This window comes from Parasteatoda tepidariorum, chromosome 4, assembly GCF_982258835.1.
Source record: "Parasteatoda tepidariorum strain Cologne lab strain chromosome 4, Ptep-v5.0, whole genome shotgun sequence".
NCBI classification, from domain to species: Eukaryota; Metazoa; Arthropoda; class Arachnida; order Araneae; family Theridiidae; genus Parasteatoda; species Parasteatoda tepidariorum.
The window spans coordinates 40387415-40413498 of record NC_141758.1 but is presented as its reverse complement, the minus strand read 5'-3'; the positions used below and the strand labels follow the sequence as shown (position 1 = coordinate 40413498).

Genomic DNA, 26084 nt, shown 5'->3' with positions numbered 1-26084 from the left:
GTATTCGGGAGTCGGACACATGAGAAGCCGCCATTGTTAACTTTTTTAGAGTGCGTGGACATTCATTTTTTATTATAGTATTTGTGTTTGTTAACCATAATCGAAGTTAAAGGACTGCTGTCTAACCTCTTCAGTAGTGATAGGAATTTTTATTTGTGTATAGCTTCAACGATCGAAAAAATTTTCTGTTCCATTGGGGAATGTCTGCTAGCGTTGATCAGGTACTACAAATCCGGAATTTCAAGATGGCTTCAATCAGCCCATTTATCTTATAAGTTTATGTGGAATTCGTTATGCGTTATTGCTTTATATACACCTGTTTCTGATATTTTGAGATTTGTTGTTTCTAAATTATTTATAAGTGTGCTAAACGATATTAGTTTCTAATTTCTTTTTATTTATTTTCATAATCGACATGCAGCGCATGAAAGGACAAGGCAATTCGGGTAAGTAGTATTTGTTCTTAATTTGTTTATTGGTGTAATCATCCTTAATATTCTTGCATTGACTAATTATAGATTATGCAGAGAGTATTATTTTATTTAAAACTTATATTTAAATTCCTTGTTTCCCAAACAGATTGTGATTCACTAGTACACTGATTCACTTGTTTATCCATCTGTCATAATTTCTATTTGATTTACGTTATGTCTTTTGATTAGTGCGTAATAAGCATGAAATCTGATATGAAAGAACAAATTGCTAAAATGTAACCTAGCGTTTTGATTTGTTTCTACTATTAACTTATTTGTTGCAATCTGTTTAGAAATCTATCTTGCCATTTCATTGTAATAAGGTTTGATTTATACTTTGTAAAATCAATATTCAATGTGGTTAACATTTGAAATTAAGTAACTTATAAGTAATGCAGCTTTAAATATTGGATAAGTCGAGTTATAATGAATTATGATTATTCTTTTATGAATCATTAAATGTATTTTTTATTTAAGGTTAGGAATGAGATATTTTGGTTTTATTAATAAGATTTTTTTTAATTGTTTTTAATTGATTCTCTGTTATGTATTATGATAGATTATATTACATTTAGGAACTGCAATTATTTTAGTGTACATTTTCTTGTATGAATTAGTTCGTTTTTTTAGAAATCATTGCTTGTTTTGCAATGATGCTGCATCTTAAAGCTTTTAGCTAAACCTAAAGGCATGACTCTTATTATTGGTGTGTTTAAGCTGTGGAGGTATGTGTATATATACAAATGCACTTTAAAATTAAATTCTTAAATATTATCCACAATTTAAAAGAAGTTAAAGATACTTTAAAAATTCTTCACTGTCTTGCAGATTAAAAGAACACTGAAAATATATCCCTAAATTACCAAATTATTTTTAAATCATGATGTATTTACTTATAGATGCGTGCACAATTGGTAGCTCATCTGCTTTTGATGAATCTTAAATTTTTGTTTGAATTTGTCATTCAAGCTTTTTGACATGCGCCATCTGAATCAATACAGTTTTAAAATTGCTTTTTTCCTTAGTAATCATTACAAATTTCTTAAGTTTTAAAAATCTTAATATTTTTAATACTACATAATTACCATGTATAAAATTTGAGTTTTAGTAATTACTTTTTGAGTTTTTTTTTTTGTCTTCATGTTGTCATTAATCTAAGTGATTTTTCTTATCGACTTAATGTTATATTTTATTAAATTGTGTTATTTTTGATAAAATATTATGATTCGAAAGTTTCAATTCCATGCATTCTGGTAGTAATTTTAATAGTCTGTGCTTTATTTTTCTCAATTTGATGTAAATCTTAGTTACTTTATTGATTGCTTTTTGGTATTTTGACATGGATTTGAATATCCCGTTATTTTTTATGCATATTAATATAACTTTTGTGTGTTTTATTTTTCCGATTTCATTGCAAATCTAAGAAATAATTTGTCGACATGGTTTTGAAAATCCTCTCATTTTTAATCTGATATTATTAAGAGTTGCGAGTTTCAATTAGCACACTTCAATCATTACTTTTAATGTGATTAAGTTGTGCTAGTTTTAAAGCCAAACCAAATTATTTGTTTTTGCAGTTGCTGCTACTTTTTTTCGCATATTTTTTAAAAACTATGTTTTTAATGTAATATTAATCCAACACTCGCAAAGATTTCCATATCCTGATCAGCGACAGAATATTCACCAAATCTTAGCGAATTCCAAACAAAGACGCTTGAGAGGATTGGAAGGAGAAAAAAAAATCTCAGAAGGAGACTAATTCAAATTCGTAGCCCCCTCCCTCTTGGACAAACTTCCACATATTTTTTATTTATTTTTTAAAAAAAAAAGATTGCCAAATTGAAATCCATTTGTCACTTTGGTATACGAAAATATCTCCTTACACTTACAATTCAAACGTGGGTTTTTAAACTGTTAACTATTTTAAGTAGTTTATAATTTTTTGCAGTTTAAAGTGCCTAAAAATTCGGATAAGGCTTAACTTTCTATAAACTCTTATAATTCACTGAAAATCAATATCCTAAAGTGAAAAATATACTGAACCGAATGATTATTCTTAATCTGAGCTATAAGGCATTTTTTAAATTTTATGTTACGTCATTTTAGGCCCCATAGAATTTCTTAAGTTGAAATATTTAATTTGCATTTATATTGCTTACTGAAATAATTATTTTTTACTATTATTCATGAATTTAATTTATTTTAAAATAAGTTTAGTGTTATCCCTTAGCATTTTTTGAAGAGTTGCTTGACTTTTGATCGAAGACAATGCGCCCCTGTGTTAAGCCGTCATCCCGTAAAACATTGCCTTTTTTTTATTGCGAGGGAGAACTCATAAACTTTTGTGTTACATGATATGATAAAAAAAAAATTTTACTTTTTCCTCATCATTATAATTTTTTTGAAACTTTTTTTTGATAAGGAGAAAATAATTTTTTTTTTTTTTAAAGTTCTGTTTGGTATTCTGGTTATTGTCTGTTTTGGATATAACTTTATATTTAAAAGAATTTAATTTTATGTAAATATGTTACTAAGGTGATTTTTAAAAATAATTTAGTTTAAAACGCAGTTAACATTGAAACTATCATAATTGCCCTCAACAGGTCAAAATTCTTGGGATTACGACTCTTAATTGGTCAATCTGCTGTTTGAAGAGCTATTTATTCAAAAAGGTTTTGCACCCTTACTTCAAAGTTCTGAAACTTTTTTTTTTGAAGTGGGGCAGGATAGTGATCTACACTTGTAAAATTCCAGAAAAATTTTCTTAATCTGTAATTTTAAGAAGTGTAAATATAATTTCTTATAATTGAAATGCACTTTAATTTAATTGAAAAATTTTCTATTTATTTCCTTTCGTATATTGCCTAGATCCTAGCCTGCCTTGAATTCAGCTTCAAATTATCACTGATATTTTTCCGCTGTGAAATTGCGTTGTATTATCAAACTCCATAGTTTATCTATTCAGTTCCTTCTTATCATATTTTTTCAATGATAAGATAAAGTGTAATTGTATAGCATTTCGGTTACTTTGTTTTCGAGAACTTGTTGACTCTTTTCATTAGTTTTACAATTAATATTTTTATTTTACATGTGAGCATTCTTTTCAGTTTTACTCAACTTTGATTTTCTTTATCTTGGAAAGTACTTAGAGCTTAAATTTTTATTACGTCATACTCTCTAACATTTGAGTTTTTAGCTAATTTCACTTTCCTCTGGTAGCAAATAAGGACAGAAAATTTTCAAGCATATAATTTTTATACAACTTACATCAGAAATTTGTTGCATTACAAATTAATTCACTAATTTATAAGCCTCCTTATATTTACAGGGTGCATAGCATTTTTAAAAAGTGCTTAAAGGTGCTTATTTTCATCTTTTAAAAACACTTAAAAGTGCTTTTTTCATTGGGTGTTTTTAAAAAATGCTTACTTTTCCCTTTTACAAATTGAAATTTTTCCTTTACCTTGTTGACTTTCGCTATGAATTATGCAGAAAGACACTGTTCACATTGTTCTATTCAACATTTTCACAATTAATTCAACCCCAATCTATTTTGGCACATTGTCAGACCGTAGCTTATGAAAACACCATTCGATTTACTTGATTCAAAAATTTTGACAATTGTTAAAAACAATGCAAAAAAATTTTTTTTTGGTTGACGTAACCAGATAAAACCGTCAATTGTCAAAGCTTACCAACCTTGCTTAAATATGATATTCTTTTAAAGTGCTTAAAAAATATTTGAGTGCCTGAAAAGCGCTTAAAAGGTGCTTATTTTTTGTTGAATAATTTGGCAACGCACCCTGATTTATGTATAGTGGTAGACAAAATTCTCTTAATTTATTAAAATATTAGCATGTTGATTGCTACTTTAGGAAATAAAATTTTCTGAAAATTGCTCAGTTGTTGCAGATTATGTGAAGTTATTTGTTCTATTAGTTATGAATAGCCAAATTCTACTTATAGTAGAAAAGTCTTGTTTGAATAAATTGAAATTTTATTGTAATTTGTTTTAATGTGTGTGTGTAAATTTATTTTACAGTTGCAAATGGACCTAAAGATATGGTAAAGGATGAAGAATTTGAATCTTGGAGAAACCAACCTCATCAGGTATGAATTCAAAATTTAATTCTTTTTCTTTCATCATTTCTTTTGTTTTGTTAAACCTATTTTGTTATGTAGCTTGAATAGTTGTTTTATTGGATAAGTGTTTTAAGTTGGTTATGTTTTTTAATGAATAAAATAACTGATATTGAAGTTTTTACTTAGTAAAAGCTTGATATAATTAAAATGCTTAGCAGCTAAGTTATTTTCTCGAGCTCCTCATGATCGGCAGTAAATAAGCCTTTATGCTGAAAATTGCTACTAAGATATTAAATAGGAGTTTTTTTTTTCTTTCTAATTTGTGTTCTAAATTTTTAATCTTTTTATTGTATGTTTATTTGTAGAGCAGATATGCTTGGAGAATTGTATTATTGTGAAAGTCTAATTTTGAATTTGAATGATTCACTGAATTTGTGATGATTTTGTGGTAAATCCAGTAATGATTCAAATGCTCAGCTATTTTGCCAAATTGCTGTTATTGTAATTTTCAAACATCATTCTTTTCTGATTCTGATAATTTTCTTGCCTTATTATGACATGCAAGATTTGAACAGGACTTTTTAATCTTCACTTTTTAATATGTATGTTCCGTCTTTTTTAATTTTTTAAAAAAAATCTCTTTTGTGACAGTTTTTGCTACCAATTTCTGCTAAGTTTTTAAAAACCTCATAATTTTAACACTATATTACTTATTACAGCACATAATTCTCTGATAATGCATTTAAGTGATCACTTTTGGACACCTCAATTTTTCGTGATTTTGTCTTAAATTCATGTGCAATATCTTATGCCATGCTAACTTTCTGTTTTAAAAGAGAACAAATATTTTCTGTTACTTTATAAGTGCATCTAACTTTCAATAACAAGTCAATTTCTTTATTATCTTAATTTCAGTAAGCTTATGAGTGGAACCTAAATTTAATTTTATAAATCAGTAGCATTTCTGTATAACTTGCTTTTAAATAGATTTAACACCTATGCTAGTTAATTCAAGAATTACGTAAAATCAAATAAATATTTTTTCTTTCTTGGAGATATTTTTATTTTTATCAAAAAGCATTTTAATAATATACAGTAATATTTTGAAATAGTTTTAGCAGTTACGAAAAAAAATTTAACACAAAAATACTGTATTTTTGAGAAATATTAGACTTAGTCAATTTTCTGCGTCCTTGCTATGGACCAATCTCAATTTTTATTTTTATTTAATTTTTCCATTAACATGTTGCACCCACTGGTATACAAAACCTAGGGGGGAAAATCACATGGCACTGTTAAAATATGCCTTTTTTAATTTAACAAGTTTTTTAGATATGACGTATAGATAACTAGGCAAAAATGGCATTTTGAACAGTTATATCACACCTATACTCCTTAAAATGCATTTGAGAAATTTGTTATGTATTTAAAATTTTTTTTTCTTTTATAAAAATCTCACTGAGGAATTTCGATTTTGAGCTCAATTTTTCCAATATGAGATTTTGAGATTGTATTTGTGTGTATTCATTTCTTAATGTTCTATAGTTCATCATATTTCTTACCCAATGATGATTAAAATATTTTTTTATGGCCAACAAATGTTGATAAAGTAATAATGTAAGAAGATATAATTATTTTTCTTGAACCCCTTTCAGGAAATATTAGGTTTTTCATTGCACAGCTCTTATTTGATTTGTCCTTTGATGACTTCAATTATCTATTAATAATTTTAGAATACTATGTTTTTAATAAAATTCAATAAATAATTAGTGCAGTAAGAATGATTAATTTTTATTACTATTGAAGACGTTTACTCTTTTAATTTATTATTAATCTTTAGCATTTAAAATCAAAATTGTTTTTGTAAAGAAAAATAAGCATTGTAATTACTGCTCATAATAACATTTAATGAATATTAGATGTAAAATATATTTAATGTGAAATATTTCTTTAATATTGTTTCTGATTATATTTTTGCTACATGGTCCAATGCACCCTATCAGTTCGTTGGTCTTCTGTTCAATGTGTGTTATTTTTTTAATTAATATAAAATAAAATTTTTCTTTAGAACATTTTTGAAAAAGTCACGAATGGTGAATGTAGGCAATTTTTCCTGTACAAAAATAAATTTAGTTTTATGGGTAAATTTTTGGTGAGATAAAAACTTAAACACGGACTAAAAAATTTTTGGTTACAATAATTATAGTAAAATGTTAATTATATATTATTTATACTTCAGGATGTATTTTTTTGCACCTTTAATTAGTCTCTAATTTCCTAGTGTGCAATTGCACAAGTTTTTAAAAAAAAAAACTTTCACAATGTTGATAAGGGACAGTGTCTAATCGATCAAAATGTAACGTTAACTAAATTGAATTTTTAAAAAAGAAGAAAAAATGACGTCTTAAATATTATTGAAACTGTTTAGATTGAATTCTTACAGCAGTGTCAAAAATCTTATCTCTGACGACTACCATTGTCTTATTTTTTGTCAACTGGAAATGAAAGGTGGCATCTCGTGAAGACACCATGCCTTCTGATGTTACCCAATTCCCTAAATATGTTAGTAGGGTAAAAGCTTTTAAAGCTGATACTTGTTAGAGAATTTAAATAAGTTAACATCTTGCCTGCTAAAGAATTTAAATAGGTAATACTACAAGATAATGAAATGAGCATCATTTAAAAATAGAAGTTAATTTCATAGAAGTTTTAATTAATTTAATGTCATAGAATTTCGTAAGTTTTAATTAAATTTATTTTCATAAGTTTTATTGAACTTTCATTTTTTTAAATTTATTGAAAAAAGATTGTGATCGGGACATTTTTCATGTATCCTTTATGTATTGTAATTGTTAATAAAATCTAATAAAGAAATTATTAATGTTAATTATACAGTAAGGAACCTATTATCCGAAACGATCGGGACCATCGCTATTCCGGATAACTGATTTTTCCGGTTTTCTGAATCGCTACAAAATGCCTTTTTTTGTATTGTTAAACCCAACTAATAATAATAAAAAAAAAAAATTTGGAAATAATCTTAAAAAGAAGAAAAAACGATGAAGTAATACACCAATGATTATTTCCAAAATGATGGTAAGGTAAACATCTTTCAAAAAAGAAAGAAAAAACCTAAAATCTTATAAGGAAATTTTTTTTTTTAAATTGGCGGGAAAATTTATCGAGTTTTGTTCCGGTTTTTTGGTTTTCCGGTTTTCTGATTTCCGGATAACAGGTTCTGTACTGTATATAGTAAAAATTGTAGTTAACATTTATGTTAATGTATCATCTGTTAGCTAATGTATCTTTCTGTTTCTTTTATTGGTTATAAAAAATCCTTATTTTCCTATTTGTAAAATATTTTATGTATCAACTAGTAGTTAGCATTTTCCTTAAATCAACCTGTTTTTTTTACCCCTTTCTGATTGATAGACTTGTATAATTATAGTAGAGCACCGATTATTTAGACAGGTTAAATCTGAGGAATTTTCCGACTCGTCAATAATCTAGGTGGTTAAATTTTTTTTTCTTCTAATAAATGGTCATTTTTAATTTCTTTAAAATTTAAGCTTTTTTTTAGCAATTTTTTAGCACTTAAAAAAAAGTGATCCAATACAGTTGATGTTTGAATGCTATGCTTTTATTTTTGCCTTTTTTGCTCTTCAATTAAATGTTTTTTTTAAAGGTAATATGACATGATTCTTGCACCTTATAAACATGTTGGAAAACTTACTAATTAAAAGATACTACACCCACAATACTAATTAAGAGAAAGTGTGTACCATTGTTAGCATTATTTAAATCACTGGATTAAAATCCTGATGTAAACCACATAAATTTTTTTTTAAAAATGTAAAATCACTCATTTATCATTTATTTTCAAATTAAAATTTTCCAATCATTGACAATTTTTTTTGTTGATATTAATAAAATATTTTTGTTCAATCTAATTAATAAATGCATTCATCATTTCATTAAAAACATTAATTTGAGCAAGCAGTGATTTTTTTTTAATATAAAATTTTTTAAGTGAACTGATATTTTTTAAAAATTCTTAACTTAAATATAATATTTTTTTATACAATATGATTAAAAAAAAATTTAACGTGATTTTTATTAATCAAGAAGGTTTCAAAAAGATCTATTTTATTAGGAAGATTTCATACTAAGAAATAATGAAAAGTGTGCATGTAAATTATTGTATTTCAAAATAGGCAAAAAAAATAAAAAGAGAATAAAAGTGGCTTGAAACTTATAAATCATAATATCAGTGTTCTCCCTATTCATTTTTAGAGGGGCGACTCGCCCTGCCTGCCCTTTGATCCCCATAAATGTGCCCTTTTTATGCTGCCACCTCTTGAAAACACTGCCTTTTAATTTATTAAATATGTAGCTTGTGTATATCAAGACTTGTTCTACACGGACTAGGTTAAAATGATTTTTTCCCCTTCAGTTTTGTTAGTTTTTTTCAGTTTAGTAATGTTTTTTCCATTAGTTACTCTTTATTAGATTACATGACAAAATGTCTTCTAATCTTTACATTAGCAAGTTGAGCTTGGAAAGCATAACTATGATTTTTATCTATTCAATGATTATTTTTAAATAATTAAGTAATTTTAACCATATATTTTATCAAATGTTTTGGCTGATAATTGTAAAAAATCAAAAAATATGTCTTCTTTCTTCCTCATTATTGGAAAATAAATTTTTTTCTCTGCTTTTGACCCTTATTATAATTAAGCAAAATAAGGGAAAGCAGTAAAGGGTCCATCCTATTAATTGCACTAAAGAATTTATAAAAAAAAAATTCATGCACTTGTGAGATTCTAAAGATAAGAACTAATTTTCATAAAAGGACAAGTGGAGGCAGGAGAGAACCCTTGTCCCTTGATTTATCCAATTCGTTAGACAATTTCATGGCTCACACATGTCAAGGAGAACAAGGAAAAACTGGAATTCTCAGGAAATTTTATTCTGAGAATTGTCAGTAACAGTAATCAGTTATTGAGATAAGAGTTAATTATAACATTGATTACAATTATTTTATAAAATTGCACTCTTTATAGAAAAAAACTTTCCCATGTTTCCATTCTCAGTTTATTATATGTCTTTTGCTCACAAAATCTAGTATTTGACATTCCAAATGAAAAAAATTGTAGCTTTCTGATAAAAAATTGCATGGTGAAATTCACCTGATGCACTCGAAAAAGTCAAGGAATTATTTTATTTATATTTTTATTTACTGAAATTGAGTGGGAACTCTACTATTTGGTTAATTGGGATCTAAATATATAATGCTCTACTATAGTTAATGATTATATTAAATAATAGCTTTTTTGACTGGAAATTGAAAGTGGCATCTTGTGAAGACTAACTTGATGCCTCTTAATGGAGTTCATCCTTTAATTTCCTAAATAAAGGTTAAGTAGGATTCTCTGGGTGAGATGCTCTTTTAAGGACTCTCTCCTCGTTCTATTCTACACAATTATTACTTATATCCTTAAATATCTAAAATACATTCTATTACAACCCTTTTGATAGTGCTTATTTTTTATATTTTGAATATATTGTTATATTGTTTCTTGTTTTTCAATAATATTAATTGTTCTTTTTAAGTCTAGCTTAAAATGCATGCTCTCTCTCTACTAAGTAATTTATATTTTTGAACAATTTTGTATAAAATTTGAATCATTAATTGATGCCAACTATGCCTCGGCAACTAATTATGGGCCTTTCTTAGAAAAAGTAAAAATTTATGTAAAATACTTGTAAAATAAATCATAAAAAATACATAAAATGTTTTTCTAAGCCTGTTTAGAGGAGTGATTTGATATAGGTGGACAGTCACACCTGACTGATTTCAAGCTTTCCAGCTTCTCAATTAATAATTAAAAAAAAAAAAAAAATTTCTCAATAAATATTGTTTTTAAATAAGAATATAATTTTTAATTCCTGTACTGAGACTAATATGTCACATTTGTGGACGGAAACAAATAAAAACAGATTAATCTAAATGTGTCAATTCAGGCATATTTTTTTTAAATGGCTATTTTGTCAAAAAGCTACAAAGAAATAAGTGCGTTTTGTTTTGTGATCTTTACTTTGAAGTGTTTTTTGTTTGTGTAACGATCAAAATGTCATTTCTATTAACATCATAAATTTCAAATAGTTAGGTAAGCTAATTTAGATACAGTACATTCAGAGTTTTTATTATTAAGGAATTGTTTACCAATTTGCATATTTTAGTTTTAAATGTGTCAGTGTCTTAAATAAAGTAATCCATGTTTTTATGTCTTTGGTCATATGTCTATATATGTAACAAAGTGTTTAAACTCTGATGACATACAAAAGATTAACAGAAATAGCCAATTTGGGTATGATTTAAATGACATAACTACTCAAATTTTTAAAAAATATAAAAAATAAATTTTTGTTTTATAAACTTGTTGCACATAATGATAGAATCTAGGGATTTTAATTTTGACCACAGACCGACTAGTTTATATTTATCAACTACTCCTCTGTGCCTGCTGACGATACATATCTTTCCCAAATCGCAAGACTATTCGAAACTCATCTGCATCTCTGTGTCTGTGAAGATACAAGTGTAATTTTCTAATTCCCATAAGTAAAATTTATCTTCATACTTCCCAAATAATTAATTGTTAATCTATTTGAAGACTTTTTACTGAATAAAAATAAATGTATCCCTCTAACAAATTCTAAACACTTACTAGTAGGGAATGTAGTAATGCCTCCTTGAAGATAAACCTTCCACAATGTACAGAAGAAAAAAAAAAAAGAAAGCAGCAATGCATTACCTGTAAACCTGGAGGCCCTATGTTCAACATTCAAAATTGATCATATGTCAAATGTCTGAATTCTTGTTTCATTTTTATGAACACCTCAGTGAGGAGATTTCTGTTCTCTCTTTCATTTTTTTTTTTTTTTTTTTGACACAGCTGTGTTAAATTCAGTCACCAAATTAGAAGTAGGGAGGAATTTTCAGTGGGTAAGAGGAATTGAGAGTATATAAGGTGTCATATCAGATTGTGGGGTCTCATAACCAGTATTGTCCTGATGAAAGGATCGAAAGATTCCACTGTTTGGAACATTTTCTCTCTCCTTTCTTTGGAAAGATGACGGTGACAGGTGAATGATTGATACATTAGTGTTGAAACAACTTCATATTTTTAGTTGTGGATAAGGCAAAAGAATTAATTTAAAGCAGAAGCCTTAGAATTTAAAACAGAAATAGTTTTCTTTTTCATATTTTTAAAAATTGGAAGGAGAATAACGTATGAGGGCATAAATGACTGTCCAATTACTGTAGTGTCCGCTTTGCAGAGAAGGTATAAAATCGTTTATTCATCGAATATTTACAGGGCCTACCTTGTGATAGCCTAGTACAAGCTAGAGCTGTCCCAACTAGAGCTGGCACGATCAGACACAAGGTTTCTCTATTTATTGATTCTCATGGTTTTAAGATCTTTTTCCACAGAATCAGTCCATGTGATGCATAGTCTCTCCCTTCTTCAGTTGCCTGTAAACTTTTAAAAAGTTAACTTTATATATGTTTATCCAAAAAAGCTATAAAAGATTTTATCTAAATTTTAAGTACTAAGAGCCTTTCTATGCTTCCAAAGACTACTAAGAGCATTTTTATGTTTCCAAAAATACAGTTATGGTTTTACTTTTATAAGTTAAGTCCTATGGGAATAGCTTACTATAAAAAGATGCTGTATAGATATTGTTTTTATTTATGTAATTAGCAGAAATGTTTTTATTTTATTATATAATTGTATGTAATTCAATCATTATTTGATTTCTTCTTCACAGTTTTTGATTATTGTATTTATATAAGTGGTCATATTTTTGTTTACTCGATATATAATGGAGAATTTCTTTTTTAGACTTACAATCCACCCATGTCATCCTCTAACTTGCCAGATCCTTACATGCCTAGTTACTATGCATCTATGTCATATTCTTTTGTAAATCAAGGACTAGGAGATGGAGCCTGGAGTAATGGAGGTGATCCTATGACATTTCTCAGTGGATATGGAGGGCAAATGGGAAGTGGAGACCAGTCCCATTACATGGATGGAATGTTCTCACAAAATACCTTTAGTGGCTATAATCAGAGCTTCAATTATTTCCCTAGTGGTGGCGGTGGTGGTGACTATTCAACATGGGGCAACTCTGCCATGGGCACGAGGAAGACTGGTCATGGAACCTATCCTGAAGATTATTATAGAGATACATATGACCAGACTCTGGATAGGAACGCTTTGAAACATATAGAACAGGGTATGGGTGGACTGTCTATTCCTGATCATAAAAATGATTCTCAGTTTGTTAAAGACCCATATGGTAAACCTGGTATGTTACATGGCAGTATAATGACAGACCATCAAATGGGAAAGAAATTTGGAACTGGTGCAACTGATAATATGGTTATGACTGGCACACCTGGTGTTTCTGGACAGCCTGTTGGTTCTAAAAAAATAACATGGGCTTCTGTGGCAAGCCAGCCTGCTAAGCCTCAAGCTAAAGTAAAACCTAAACCTGTTAATCCTACTGCTATCCTAGCTAGCGGTAATAAGCATAATACATCTAGTATGGATATTGGAACTTGGGAAAGTAAAAATGGCAGTGGTGGGGGAAATGGAACTGGTGGTGGCAAAATGGGTCCGCCTACTGCATTACAATCTCGTTCGACTTCTAATTGGAATGCACCTCGGGGAAATAGAAGTAATGGACCCTCTGGACCTGGATATAATTCACCACCTCAACAGCAGCAGCAACAACAACCAATTGCTGTTGCTCAGAACAATGCATCTGGAGACAATTATCCCCAGCATCCTGTGTTAGATAAATTAAGAATGGAAAACAATTATAATCCTAAAGAATTTGATTTAAATCCTAAGAATGTTAGATTTTTTATAATTAAGTCCTATTCCGAAGATGACATTCATCGGTCAATTAAATACTCTATTTGGTGTTCTACAGAACATGGAAATAAACGGCTGGACCAAGCTTTCCGAGAAGCCAAAGGACTGGTGTATTTGTTCTATAGTGTGAATGGATCAGGGCATTTTTGCGGCATGGCACAGATGGTGTCGCCCGTGGATTATGGTAGTACTGCAAATGTCTGGGCTCAGGACAAGTGGAAAGGGCAATTTAAAGTGAAATGGATATATGTGAAGGACGTTCCAAATTCTCAGTTGCGTCATATTCGTCTTGAGAACAATGAAAATAAGCCTGTCACTAATTCTAGAGACACACAAGAAGTGCCTCCTGAAAAAGGCAAACAAGTATTGAAAATAATGCATACTTTTCGACATACTACTTCAATATTTGATGATTTTTTGCATTATGAAAAACGTCAAGAAGAAGATGAACAACGTAAAACACAGGTATGGTTCTTTACATTTCTTATTAAATTTGTTTTAATTGGTTCTTTGTCTTTGTTTTGTGTTATGTTTGTAGATAATATGAATAAATATGTATTGAAGCTCTTGTTAATTGACATGACACCATTTTGTTCCCATATTAATCATATTTAGTAAGCTTGTATAAACTGGAAAGAGCACTTTAGGCCTTGACAATCTATTGGCTGTTGCACCACTAAGTTTATCTTAATAAGTAAAAGTGAATTGTGCAATTGCTTGTTACGATATAATCCAACAGTAATCATTACAATATTTTACATTCATTTTGTTTTTATATTTTTACAACTGCATCTCAATTTATTTAACTAAAATGAAAAATTATAAATTTATTAAATACTAAGTATCTTTCTTTGTCTTTAATTTAAGCTTTTTAAGTGTCCTTAAAAGCTGCAAATAGAGAGTACAATTAAATATAAAACATGTTTAATTTTCATTTTCATAATAAATTGTTAAAGTATGTTGGCTTTATGTTCATTTACAAAATATGCAGTTATAATTTTTATATTTTATACAGGTTTATATATAAGATCATGAAATGTTCAATATTTTTAAGAAAAATAAAAGTATTGTTGAAAATGTGAATGTTTATGTACATTAAGCTGATGTATGTTTAATTTGCATTACATATAAAATGTCAATTTCCAGTTTTATTTATCACTATATCCCGGATTTATTGTCATTATGGATTGCATGATTTATATATTTTCTTTCAATTTGAATTTTGTCTTAGAAAAGCATTAAATACTACTCATATTATCTAAGTAAATATGCAAGTTAGAGTATAACAATTACTATTGGTCTGTCTCTCTAGTTTTGATAATTGAAAGATGTTGAGCCTTGATTGCTTAAAGGATATGTTCGCCTTCCAATGAGGTGAACCAGGTTCAAATTCCTGCGGTGGATGGTCGATTTTTATTGAGTTGTGGCCGCTCCTTAAACCCAATTATTTTTCCGTATCATATATTTTATTCTATGAAGGTTGAAGTTATTAATTTCAAATGTATGCACTAAAAAGTTTTGACATGATCATGATACAACATTTGTTATCAATAATTTTGTTATAATAGGATTTATATAAAGATTTTATGTTGCACTATTAGCCATTGAAATAGCTGTTGCAGTACTCTTTTAAAGAAAATCCAATGATATATGCTTTTTGCTTATTTTTTGAGAGCAAAAAAAGGCAGGTTTTGGTGTTCTGTTCTTTAATTGTTTCCTGAATTTCTTGTTTGTTTCCTGAATTTCTTGTTTGTTTCCTAAAACTTTTGAGCCATAAAAAATCTTTTTTTTCTTTTTTTTAAATTTCCTAAACAAATTTTCAACATTCATGAATAAATAAAATATGATAGTTTGCATGTTCCTTTTTATTTTGCAGTAAGGATTAAAAGTCCTCCCACCATGTGTTAACGAATAAATATTAATTACAAGTTCTGAATTAAAATAATATTTGAACTTTTGTAACAAAATTTTTTTACATAGTTGATGTTATTCATTTTTAACAACTTTCAATTCATTTTAAAGCTGAATTTCCTTTTGAAATATAAATTTTTAAAAATTCTCAATTTGCTGCCTCTTTGCAAACTAAGCTCTTTACTTTTAAAGTTAAATTTATAAAATAAAACTTTAATTGACTACTTTTATACTTAGACTAAGAGAAATCTTAAAAAGTAATTTGACTTAAATTTTTTTAATGAATAATAAAGACTCAAATGTCCCCTCCACAGCATTTCACTTACTGTAAATCCTTTCTGCAATTTGTAGACAAATTTTTGAAAATTAGTTGTCAATCAAAATGTAATTGGAGTATGTGGCACAGTGTTTTTTTATCGTTAAATAATGCTAATTAACATTAAAAACTATGCAAAGGACATGCAACTAGTATAAGAGCAGAAATTCCATATGAAATACAGATTTTTTAAAATGCTCAATTTTACTAAAAACTATGCAAAGGACATGCAACTAGTATAAGAGCAGAAATTCCATATGAAATACAGATTTTTTAAAATGCTCAATTTTACTGTCTTCTCCGCAACAATATTTTAAATTGACTGCTATTCTATACTGATTTTACTATGAAGAACCTGGAAGAAATTTTAAAAATCAATTGTTCTTTTTGAATTTTTTTAAAATAATAATTTTGCCCAAAATGTCATTTCCGCAACAGTATACTTGCCATTGCATTGCCCTATCCTATAGTTCAGTTTTAAATTTTCTGTTATTATCTGTAATTAATCTGTAGCCAATCTAGATTATTTTAAATCCTTTAATGACACCATGTAGATTTTGTTAACTATTTATGTAAATTTGAATTATTGTAGAATGTGAAATTATTGTAAACCACAATTCAGTGCTTTTGTTGTTCCACAGTGGAACACTTAGGCATTTAAAACCAGTGATTACTTGTTTCGTGTTTAAAAAAGGTTATTTAAGTTTTAGCCATTAAATTTCTCCTTTTTTCTTAAAAAAAAAAGAAAATTTTTTTTTGTTGCTTTCAGATTTTGTTTAAAAGTAAAATTGGATTTTTCATTTGTTATTCAATTTGTATCAGTGTTTTTAAATATAAATCCAGCAAATTTCAGTGAATTAGATAATGAAATAATTATTAATTGATCTTTACAAGATCAAAATAAGTAAATTGAACTACATAGAATATTTTTATTTATTTCTAAGATTTTTCAATGTTTTTTTTTTTTTTTTTTTTTTTTTAAATTTCATAATAAAAAAAATGTCTAAAGCACAAATTAAATATTTAAGATACCTCACATTTTACAAGTACCAGCTCTGATATTATAGTACTGCTGAAATGAGAGGTCTATTTTTCTTCTAATTTTATTTCTGTTTTGTACATTGCTTTGCTTTCTAATTTATTATAAATTTAAAACCGCAAACTTAATCAAGTATATATATGAAATTTTTAAAATGTTTAACAAATGTGTTAATTATATATTTCTCATTTGGTAAATAATTAAACAATAATGTTTAAGTAAAAATGTAGTTTTAAAACTATTTCATTTTCTTATTTTTAGAAAAACATGTATTCCTTATCACTACAATTATAATTAATTCAGAAGATGTTTATTCAGTGCTGTAATGACTTAGCAAAAAAATTAGATAAACAAATTGAAGTTTGCACTGTCTTTCATGAAACTTTGCCTAACACCTTATATCATCTGCTTAATTTTCTTAACATTAATTTTAATATAGCACTCAAATTGTTTTTGGATTATTATTGCAAAATTTTTCAAAGTGTTATAAGTATATTTGTTACTAATTATCTGTGAAACATATAGAATATTACTATTTGAAATTTATAATTTTAAAAAATTAAGTTTTTCTGTAATTTTTTTAACCACTCTTTGCATGCTTCTTTATAATGAAGTTGACAGATATTACAATTAAAATTTCTTTATTATGATTGTCCACTGACATTTCTTGAAATTTTTTGTGCTTCTTAATCCCGTTTAATATTTTTGATACATGCTATTTTGTGATATTTCGTGATATTACTTTTTCTTTATGCGTGATTTAATTTGCTTAGTGAACATGCAATTGAATTTTCATTCTGCAACCTTAGTCGATTGGCTTTATTAGTAGGCTTAATTATGAAAATGCAAGTTATAGATGCATATTAGGTAGTTGAGCAAAGATGCACTTTGACAAAAGTACAGTGTTTTCCCTGAACACGTCTTTTTATTAATTTTTTCAGAAAAGATTGTTTTCTTAACCACCTGTGTTAATAAGAAGTAAATTTCTGATATACAGTAGGGAACCGATTATCCGGAACGATCGGGACCATTGCCATTCCGGATAACTGATTTTTCCGGTTTTCTGAATCGCTACAAAAAGCCGTTTTTTTGTTGTTAAACCAAACTAAAAAAAATTTTTTTTTGGAAATAATCTAAAAAGGAAGAAAAAATGATGAAGTAATACACTGATGATTATTTCCAAAATGATTCTAAGGTAAACATCTTTCGAAAAAGAAAGAAAAATACTAAAATCTTATGAGGAAAAAAAAATTTTTTTTTAAAAAATGGTTGGAAAATTTATCGAATTTCGTTCCGGTTTTTTGGTTTTCCGGTTTTCTGATTTCCGGATAACGGGTTCTGTACTGTATTTTGTTATTGATATTTATTATTTCCATTCCTACATTTTAGTAAGATTTTTCTTGTTGTCTAGTTATATAGCTAAAATTTGCACGAGTTTCGGCCTCAGCGATATTCACATCTTTTATTTGAAGGGAGGTATTTTAATGAATATTTTAGAGATTTTAAGTTTCACCATTTATTTTCACCATTATTAACCTTTTTGTTTAAAAATGGCACTTCAGATATTTATTTTCTCTTTCTCAGTTTAATTTATTTAAAAAAAAGACCTTCAAGTTGTAATTAATCTTTTTTTTTTTTTTTTTTAGTTTACTTTTTTTTTTTGAAGAAATGTTATACACAATGTTTATACACGGATTGTCATCTAGCTTGTCTTTAATTATTTTTCAAAATCTTCAACTTATTCTGTTATTTTGGTAATGAGTGAGAATTGTGACATAAAATATTTTAAAAGGGTAATTTGAAAGTCGGATCAATTTCAGTTATTACATAATATTAAGTATTTTGATAAATTTTAACAGTGTTAACTGAGTGCCCTTTCAAAACTCCAAGTACGCTTTTCTGTGTGTAAGCGCCCTGCTCTTTTTTATTCCTAGGGAGAACTCTGGAACTACACCTGAATTTCAGTGATTTGGATTTCTAATCCTTAGAGTATAGTGAATAGCTGCTGTTTGGAAAATAAAATGTGTGTCGAAATCCCGAATTGTAACTAAATCGGTCACACATTATGAATAATACGCTATTTAAATAAGCAGTTTCGAAACATTAATTTTTCTGAAGATAAATAGTAAAACTAAGCTTTTAATTATATTGAAATTGTAATATGTACAGAAATTTATTTTTGATTAGCTAGTTAAATGATTTTGGAGATATGTTGAGCTAAGCTAAAGAGAAAATAAAGCATATAGAGTTCAAAATTTCTACTGCTTTCTTGACTAGACATTTGGGACCTTTTTTTTTCGAAGGTTAAAAAACCTGTGCAAGTTATTTGGATACTCATTTTAATTTGCACATTGTATCTTCTGATGATGGTGGCAAAGGGGTAATATTATCTACTTCAGATTAAAAGAAATGGAAGTATATTAATGTTTAATCATTTTTGGATTCTATAAAAAATAGCAATGTTAATGCTGTTTACAATGTTTATTTAAAAAAAAGCAATTTTTAATTTATAAATTTTTAAATAGATAATTTTTGTACTAAGAGATTATTATGCTAATATAAATAATACAACTAATAATTTATTAGAAATAGCAGTTGGAAACTTTTTGTTAATATATACAAATAAAAACAAATTTAATTTTTCAACAAGTAAAACAGCATTATTGCTTTATATTCTTCTACAGATTTTAAGATTTTGCATGTTTTCGATAAATTCTATATTGCAGTTCTTTATTATAAAGTTATTAAATTTTTATATTAAATTATTTAAAGTATTTGCTGATTAATGGTACTGTTAACTGATGATATTCCTATGAACAATCATAACTTGCTTAATAAAACTGAACCTTTTGAACTAAAGTAAGATATTCCCTCCATCCTCGAAAACACAGATTGTGATATTTTCAGTGTTTTTCCTATTAGCTATTTTCTTTACCCTTTTCTTTTTCTATATTTTTGGTCAATTTATATTGATTGAATGCCACATTACTACACTTGCTAAGTGGCCATACATTTTCATAATTTCAGATTAAAAGTTTATTTTTGTATTCCGTAAGAAACGATAAATCCATATTTTTACCATGTTTTTGTGTTGATTTTTTAATTTTTCACAAATTATGTCTAAAATTTCATGAAGTAGGTACCTCTCAGAAAAACCTAGACAGACCCCTGTGAAATATTTTATGCTTTGTCATGTGCAGCTGAGGCATGAAACATTTTTATAATTTACATTATTTTTCAAAATTTTTTGAATCATTGAGTTTTGTTAAAATGAAATGACTGCCTCATTATTCAATCTTTAAAGTATATTCGCCTAGAAAGATTTTATTCTTAAGCTTTTGGCTAATACTTAATTTAATAAATATTTTAGTTTTGATACAAAATAAAATCAGTAAAACCTCACGTCTTTGATACCCCTTCTTTCCTCTTATAAAATTTTCCAAACCTCTCCCTCCCCTCCAAGCTTGAAATCATTTGTGGATCCGAATGAATAGTTGATGTTTGAATTTTTTGCTATTTTCACAAAAATTTGTAAACTATTTATACAAATTATCAAATTGTGAATGAATAAAAATATTGAATCTATTTTATTATTTGCACCAGTTTTGTAAATCTTATTATCCAGGATGTTATTTTTAGAATTATGTGGAAAGCAATCAATTGTTTCTGTCTGAAATTAAGATCCGATTATTACAAAATATTGTTTTATGGCAAAACCAAATATGAGAATATATAGAGAGAAAGAAATTAAATGAACAAGCACTCAGCACTCATTATCTATTTTCATTAAATATATTTCATTGTAATTTCACAATTTAATAAATGTTCAAAATGAGCTATAAAGCTAAATTTTATTTTTCCACCCTATAAGTTATTACATTTTTGAAAATTTAAAGCAGCTTATTGTAATTAAAATATATTGTCGCTTGTCCAGTTACAAACTGTCATTTGACCTCAAAAGTTTTATATTATGGTAAACATTTGCTTTATTCTAATGTGAATAGTTAGTTATATATTCGGATCAATTGTTTTTTTTTGTGTATTAAATTGTATGTTACAGTGGTATTTTATTTCACTAATTGGTATATTCATTTTTCAGTAATAACATAATGCATTTTGTGGATGCGAGGAACTTTTTATCAAGGTGAGATAATCAAATCTGCACTTTTTTTAAATTTTTTTTTTTTATGTTATCATTTTGTCTGTTAAACTGTTCATTCCAAAGTCAGTTTGGAAAATGATATGGTGAGATTTTAGCAAAACAATGTTTCTGTATTTAAAAAATAAACAATTCAGGACTTAGTTTAAATTTTTTGTTTACAAACTGAACAGTTAAAGGCTTACACAAATTGAAAAACTACAATCTAAACTAAAGCTTCTTGCTTCTATGGTGATTGGGCAAAAATTTTTGATGCCCCAGGAATTTGAGGGTTAATCTATGAAATAAGCACCTCATGGAATAATCTGTCAAATTGAACATTCCAATTGCTTGAACAATATATTATATTAACATTCTTGGAAACCTAATGGTTATAATTTTGCTTATAAATGAAATTTTTTTTTCTTGGTTCAAAAAGTGATTATATAAATGCTAGACTTTAAACTCTTGTGTCGTAATAAAATTTCTGGATTTTCAAAATCTTGTGGTAAAGGATAGCTATAACTGCCTTTAAAAAATAATTTAGATTTATGATGAAATCGGTACAAATAAAAAAAGTAAAGTGACAAATTAAATGCATGATTTTTAACTCACAAATCATAATATCATAATGACTGTCTGAATCTAAAAAATCACATGGAATTGGTAATAACAAATGTCAATGAACGATAAAAATATTACTTGGATTTATGATGAGATTGGCAAAAATTACTCAAATTCGAAATTTGCATGTTGTAATATCGTGTAAAAATATATGTAAAAGATTTTAGAGTTCTTTTGCATTTCCATGTTGAAAAACATTATTTTACAATGTTTTCACCTGCATCCTATTTAATGTATAAAACATTTAATAACATGCTTAAGAGAAAAGGTATTTTATGACTGATAAGTAAGCATAAATTTTAATCAACTTGAAAATAATTCTGTTTTATTTTTTAACCGAAACAAATAAGACTATTGGGCAATTTGACTGTTAAAGTTTGCTGCTAAATTAAAAATGTATTTGAACAAATAAGGTGTACAAAAAATGTATTAAAAAATTATTTATTTAAATATTAAAATACACATTTTGAAAGTTCATTTTAACTTATATTTTTAAATTCCTTATGCAAGATCACATAACTGTCTGTAAAGAATAGGGATATAACTTGAGTAAATAAAATTCTGTTGCAATTTGTTTATTAGTCCGAATTCCTTTAGTTTTTATAATATAACTTTAATTTAGTATTTTGAATAATCATTAATCAATATAAATCATTATTTTAATAGATTTTGATTTATATATTTAATTTGAGATACATTATTACTGATATTTAATTACTGGTACATTATTCTATTTGAGAAAAATCAAATGGCTTTTTTTTCCTTGTTAAGAGAATTTAACAAAATTTTAACAATGTACGAAACTTTATTTTCTAAAAGTATTTTGAAAAATTTGTAGTAACTAAAAAGTGATAAAATTTTGAATTTCATAAATAAAATAATAATAAATAAATAAACTGTATTCTGGAGAAATAATAGTTTCTGAAAATTTTCTGCACCTCTGCCACATACTTTTGCATCGTATTTTTATAATTATAATTTGTTATGCAACAAGAAAAGTACATAAAGAGAATTAATCATTAAAATAAAGGATTATTTTATATGACAACTTCTCTACTATTTTGGGTGATACCTTTTTTTTTTTATTTTAAATAAAATTCTGATTGTATATTTTTTTTGCTTTATTCCTTTACTGGCTGCCTGAATTACTATTAGAGCATATTTTTCTGTGACTCTCATATAAAAAATATTGATTGTGTATTCCTATTCTAATGTGTTTTGCAGGCTAATGCTGCTGAATATGAAACATTCTATTAAGATGCTTTATTAAATAATTCTGTTCATTTCTACATGATTTTTACCTGCTTATAATTGTAATTTTACTTTTTTAGTCAAGACCCTCAGGGGAAGAAATTTAGTGTTCAGCACTCTAGTGTCTGTGGCCTGCGTCCATCGTTCCTCAGCTAAACTTTCTTGTGACTCAAAAAATAAGAAATCAAGCCTCTTATCAAGCTACATAGTTATTAATCGTCATTTGCTGTGACTTATTCATTCTAGTTCCTCGAAAACTTTAGTAAACTCCTTGCTTCTCTCTTATCACCTTGAAATACCTTTTAAGCCTGCCCTTCTCTATAGGAAAAACAAAATTTGATACTTCTTCAGCACTCTCCCCTCTGTGGAAAGAAAAAGGAACAGCTGTTGAAAATGAATATTGTGCTAATTGAAACGCGGAAATTTCCCCTGCAGTTTCTTCAAGATTTGGAACGCTTTAACCTTGCGTAACGACATTGGACGTAAACAACTCTTTTTTGCACATGGAAAAAAAAAACTTGGCATTTATTTGTTTATCAGCACTTTAAGTAAGAAAAACAAAAACTCCAATTAGTAAAAAAAAAAAAAAATCAATGAGCGGACTTCAGTGTGGACCTAGTTTAAACTCCCAAACTATTTACAAAATAAAAAAAACTCTAAAAAATTGACTAAAAACTGAAATAAATGTTTGTGACGGTCTCTTAAAATGTGAAATGAATGGGGGAAAAATTGACCGTCCAAGTTGATTGGACTTTTATTATAATTACACTGCAGGAATGAACAATAAAGGACGGTATTCGTATGTGTTTTGCTCTGTCATCTGCCTAAAAAAATTATTTTAGTGTCATCCCTTACAATAGGTTACGTTTCTTTTATTGGAAAAATCTATGAAGAAATCTATTAAATTGAATCCCTCTCCTCCTTCCTGTTGAAGAAAATGTTCCACGGGGAATAAAGTGGTGAATTTCATTCTAAGTGCAATCATACAGTGTTTTAATGGGCATGGCAAACAGCATTGTTCTAGGCAAGTGCCTGTTTTTATTTCTAATACAAGCAATCTTATAAACAATTTTATGAAATTTATTAAACAAAAAAACTCACAAATATAGTAAATTTTAGAATGTAAAAAAATATAGACATATTACTTTATTGCCTTGTAAAATTTGCTTGTGTTTTGTAAAAAGAAAGTGATATCAAAAGCATGCACGCTATGTTGTAGAACTTATTTAATTCCCTATTTGTAAATTGTCTTAACAATTTTATGACAAATTCATCGCCTGCCAGTAACTTTGTTTATTAATTAATGTATATTACATGTATAGATATAATTGAGATATATAAGCTAAATGAATTGTACAGAAATAGAAGTATATACTTTTTTCTTTTCAAACCACTGATGAAATCCTGAAAGTATCTTTAAAATCATTTTTATTTCTGTATGTTCAAATGACGAGTTTATGAGAATCAATGTTTTAGAATCGTTTTAAGTGATGTCACAGAATTTCTTTCCTGTTCCTCTCATTCGCTTAGCATATTTAAAAGTATAAAATATCTATTTCAATATATTCATTTTTAGTTTTTTTTGCTTTAATCTTTTTGTATTATGAAGTTAAATGATTTTTTTTAAATATATATGCAATTTTATTAAAATATTCAAAACATGGCTTTGTGAGCCTTGAGTAATCATTGAAGTTATTATGATTTTTGAGTAATTAAAAATTGTTATCAAATTGTTATGTGTTTATTTATATCAGTTAAGCTGGAAATGAAAAGTAATATATCTATATTACTGTGCTAACTATGTTTTATGGGCAAAGGTATGCAGAAAACACTTAATTTCTAGTGAGTGTTATGTAACTTTAAATTTAATACTTGTTATGTTTTTTCATTCAAGAGAATATTTATTTTTTAAAACAATGCTTTTTCGACAATGGGAGTTTTCTCTTTTGACTTATAAAATTTTTCTTGTTAAAAAGTATTATAAAAGACATTACCTCTGTGTTTTCTGCTGAAAATGCTATATAGTATGAATCTTAACAATGACAGAATGTTTTTACACTTGGTAGCTGTCTGAGATTCGTTACCAAATGTAAAAACACTGTTATGCTTTATATTTAATCCTAGTATGGGTAAAGGTTTTGATGTTTTTGAATGTACGCTTTTCCTAATGCATACTGGTTATGTGCTTTTTCTCTTTAATGAATTATCTGATTGTAGCATTATGCTTAGTTTGAATAATTATGTTTTTTTTTTTTTCAATAGATAATTTTGAGAAGCAGTATATAACACCCATACAACGTATAGTTTAATAAATTTTGGTATTGGCTCATAAAGAATTACAATAATAAAGTTTTCATTGTAGATTCACTCTAATTGTAATTGTTATTTTTGTGCCTATGCCATGCCAGTATGTTGTTTCATAAGGAAGGTTCCTCCAATTTCCTTTTTATCAATTGCCCTTCATGCAGCCAGTTTAACCAGTGGCGCTTAGCATATATCTTTGGGTAAAAAATAAAAAAAAATAAATGATGGTATTATGGAAATAAAAATTTGATTAGCAGTGTTCATATTTGTTATGTGATTTGATTTCATGTTTCTTTTTTTATTTTAAAGGCTATTTCATACATAAAGAGATATCAAAGGGAAAACAAAAAAAGCCCATAAAAGGATAACTTGATGTATAAACAGCTAGCCAAAATGGCAGATAATAATCAAATGATAGCAATCTGTTAATTTTATTAGCATGGTTTTTTGTAGTGCTTTTGCCTAAGGGAAAAAAAAGTCAAACTTAAAACCTGAAGCAAAGCTACAATTTTAAACTATATATATCATCTTGCCTTGAAGAATTATCTTTACTTTAAAATGGATAAATAACTTAAATATTTTGAAAGTTATTAAACTTTTCTAAAGATCACCAATTTAGTGAGGTTTTTCCACCTTGATGATTATCACAATCCATGAATTATTTTCAATACTTGCAAATTTTTAGAATCTCAGATAATGCAGTAACTCTTTAAATATGAAAAAGGAAAAACACTTCATTTTCACAAAATTGTGCTTTTTTTTTTCTTTCATATTGACATTTTTCACTATGTTCATAATAAGCATAGAGAGCACTGGCTTTAGATACACTATACTTGACCGAACAGTCGTGAGTAACTTGCATATTAAGCAGAAAATAGCATGTTTGCAAAAAATCATTTCACACTTCAACAGAGCCTTCGAAAAGCTGCCTTAATTTATTGTTACCAAACTATTTAATTCAATTTAGGAATCGTGATTTGATTAAATATGT

At 27.3% G+C, this 26084-nt stretch overlaps 1 protein-coding gene across 1 annotated transcript; it reads left to right on the top strand.

Moving 5' to 3' along the window:
* On the top strand, window positions 1-25354 carry Ythdf (YTH domain-containing family protein). The gene is made up of 6 exons (XM_016049667.5): window positions 1-221; window positions 422-446; window positions 4516-4583; window positions 12470-13975; window positions 20876-20920; window positions 22870-25354. The coding sequence occupies exons 1-5, from the start codon at window positions 201-203 to the stop codon at window positions 20876-20878; spliced, it is 1623 nt and encodes a 540-aa protein (XP_015905153.1). The 5' UTR covers window positions 1-200; the 3' UTR covers window positions 20879-20920; window positions 22870-25354.
* Window positions 25355-26084: the final 730 nt, after the last annotated feature.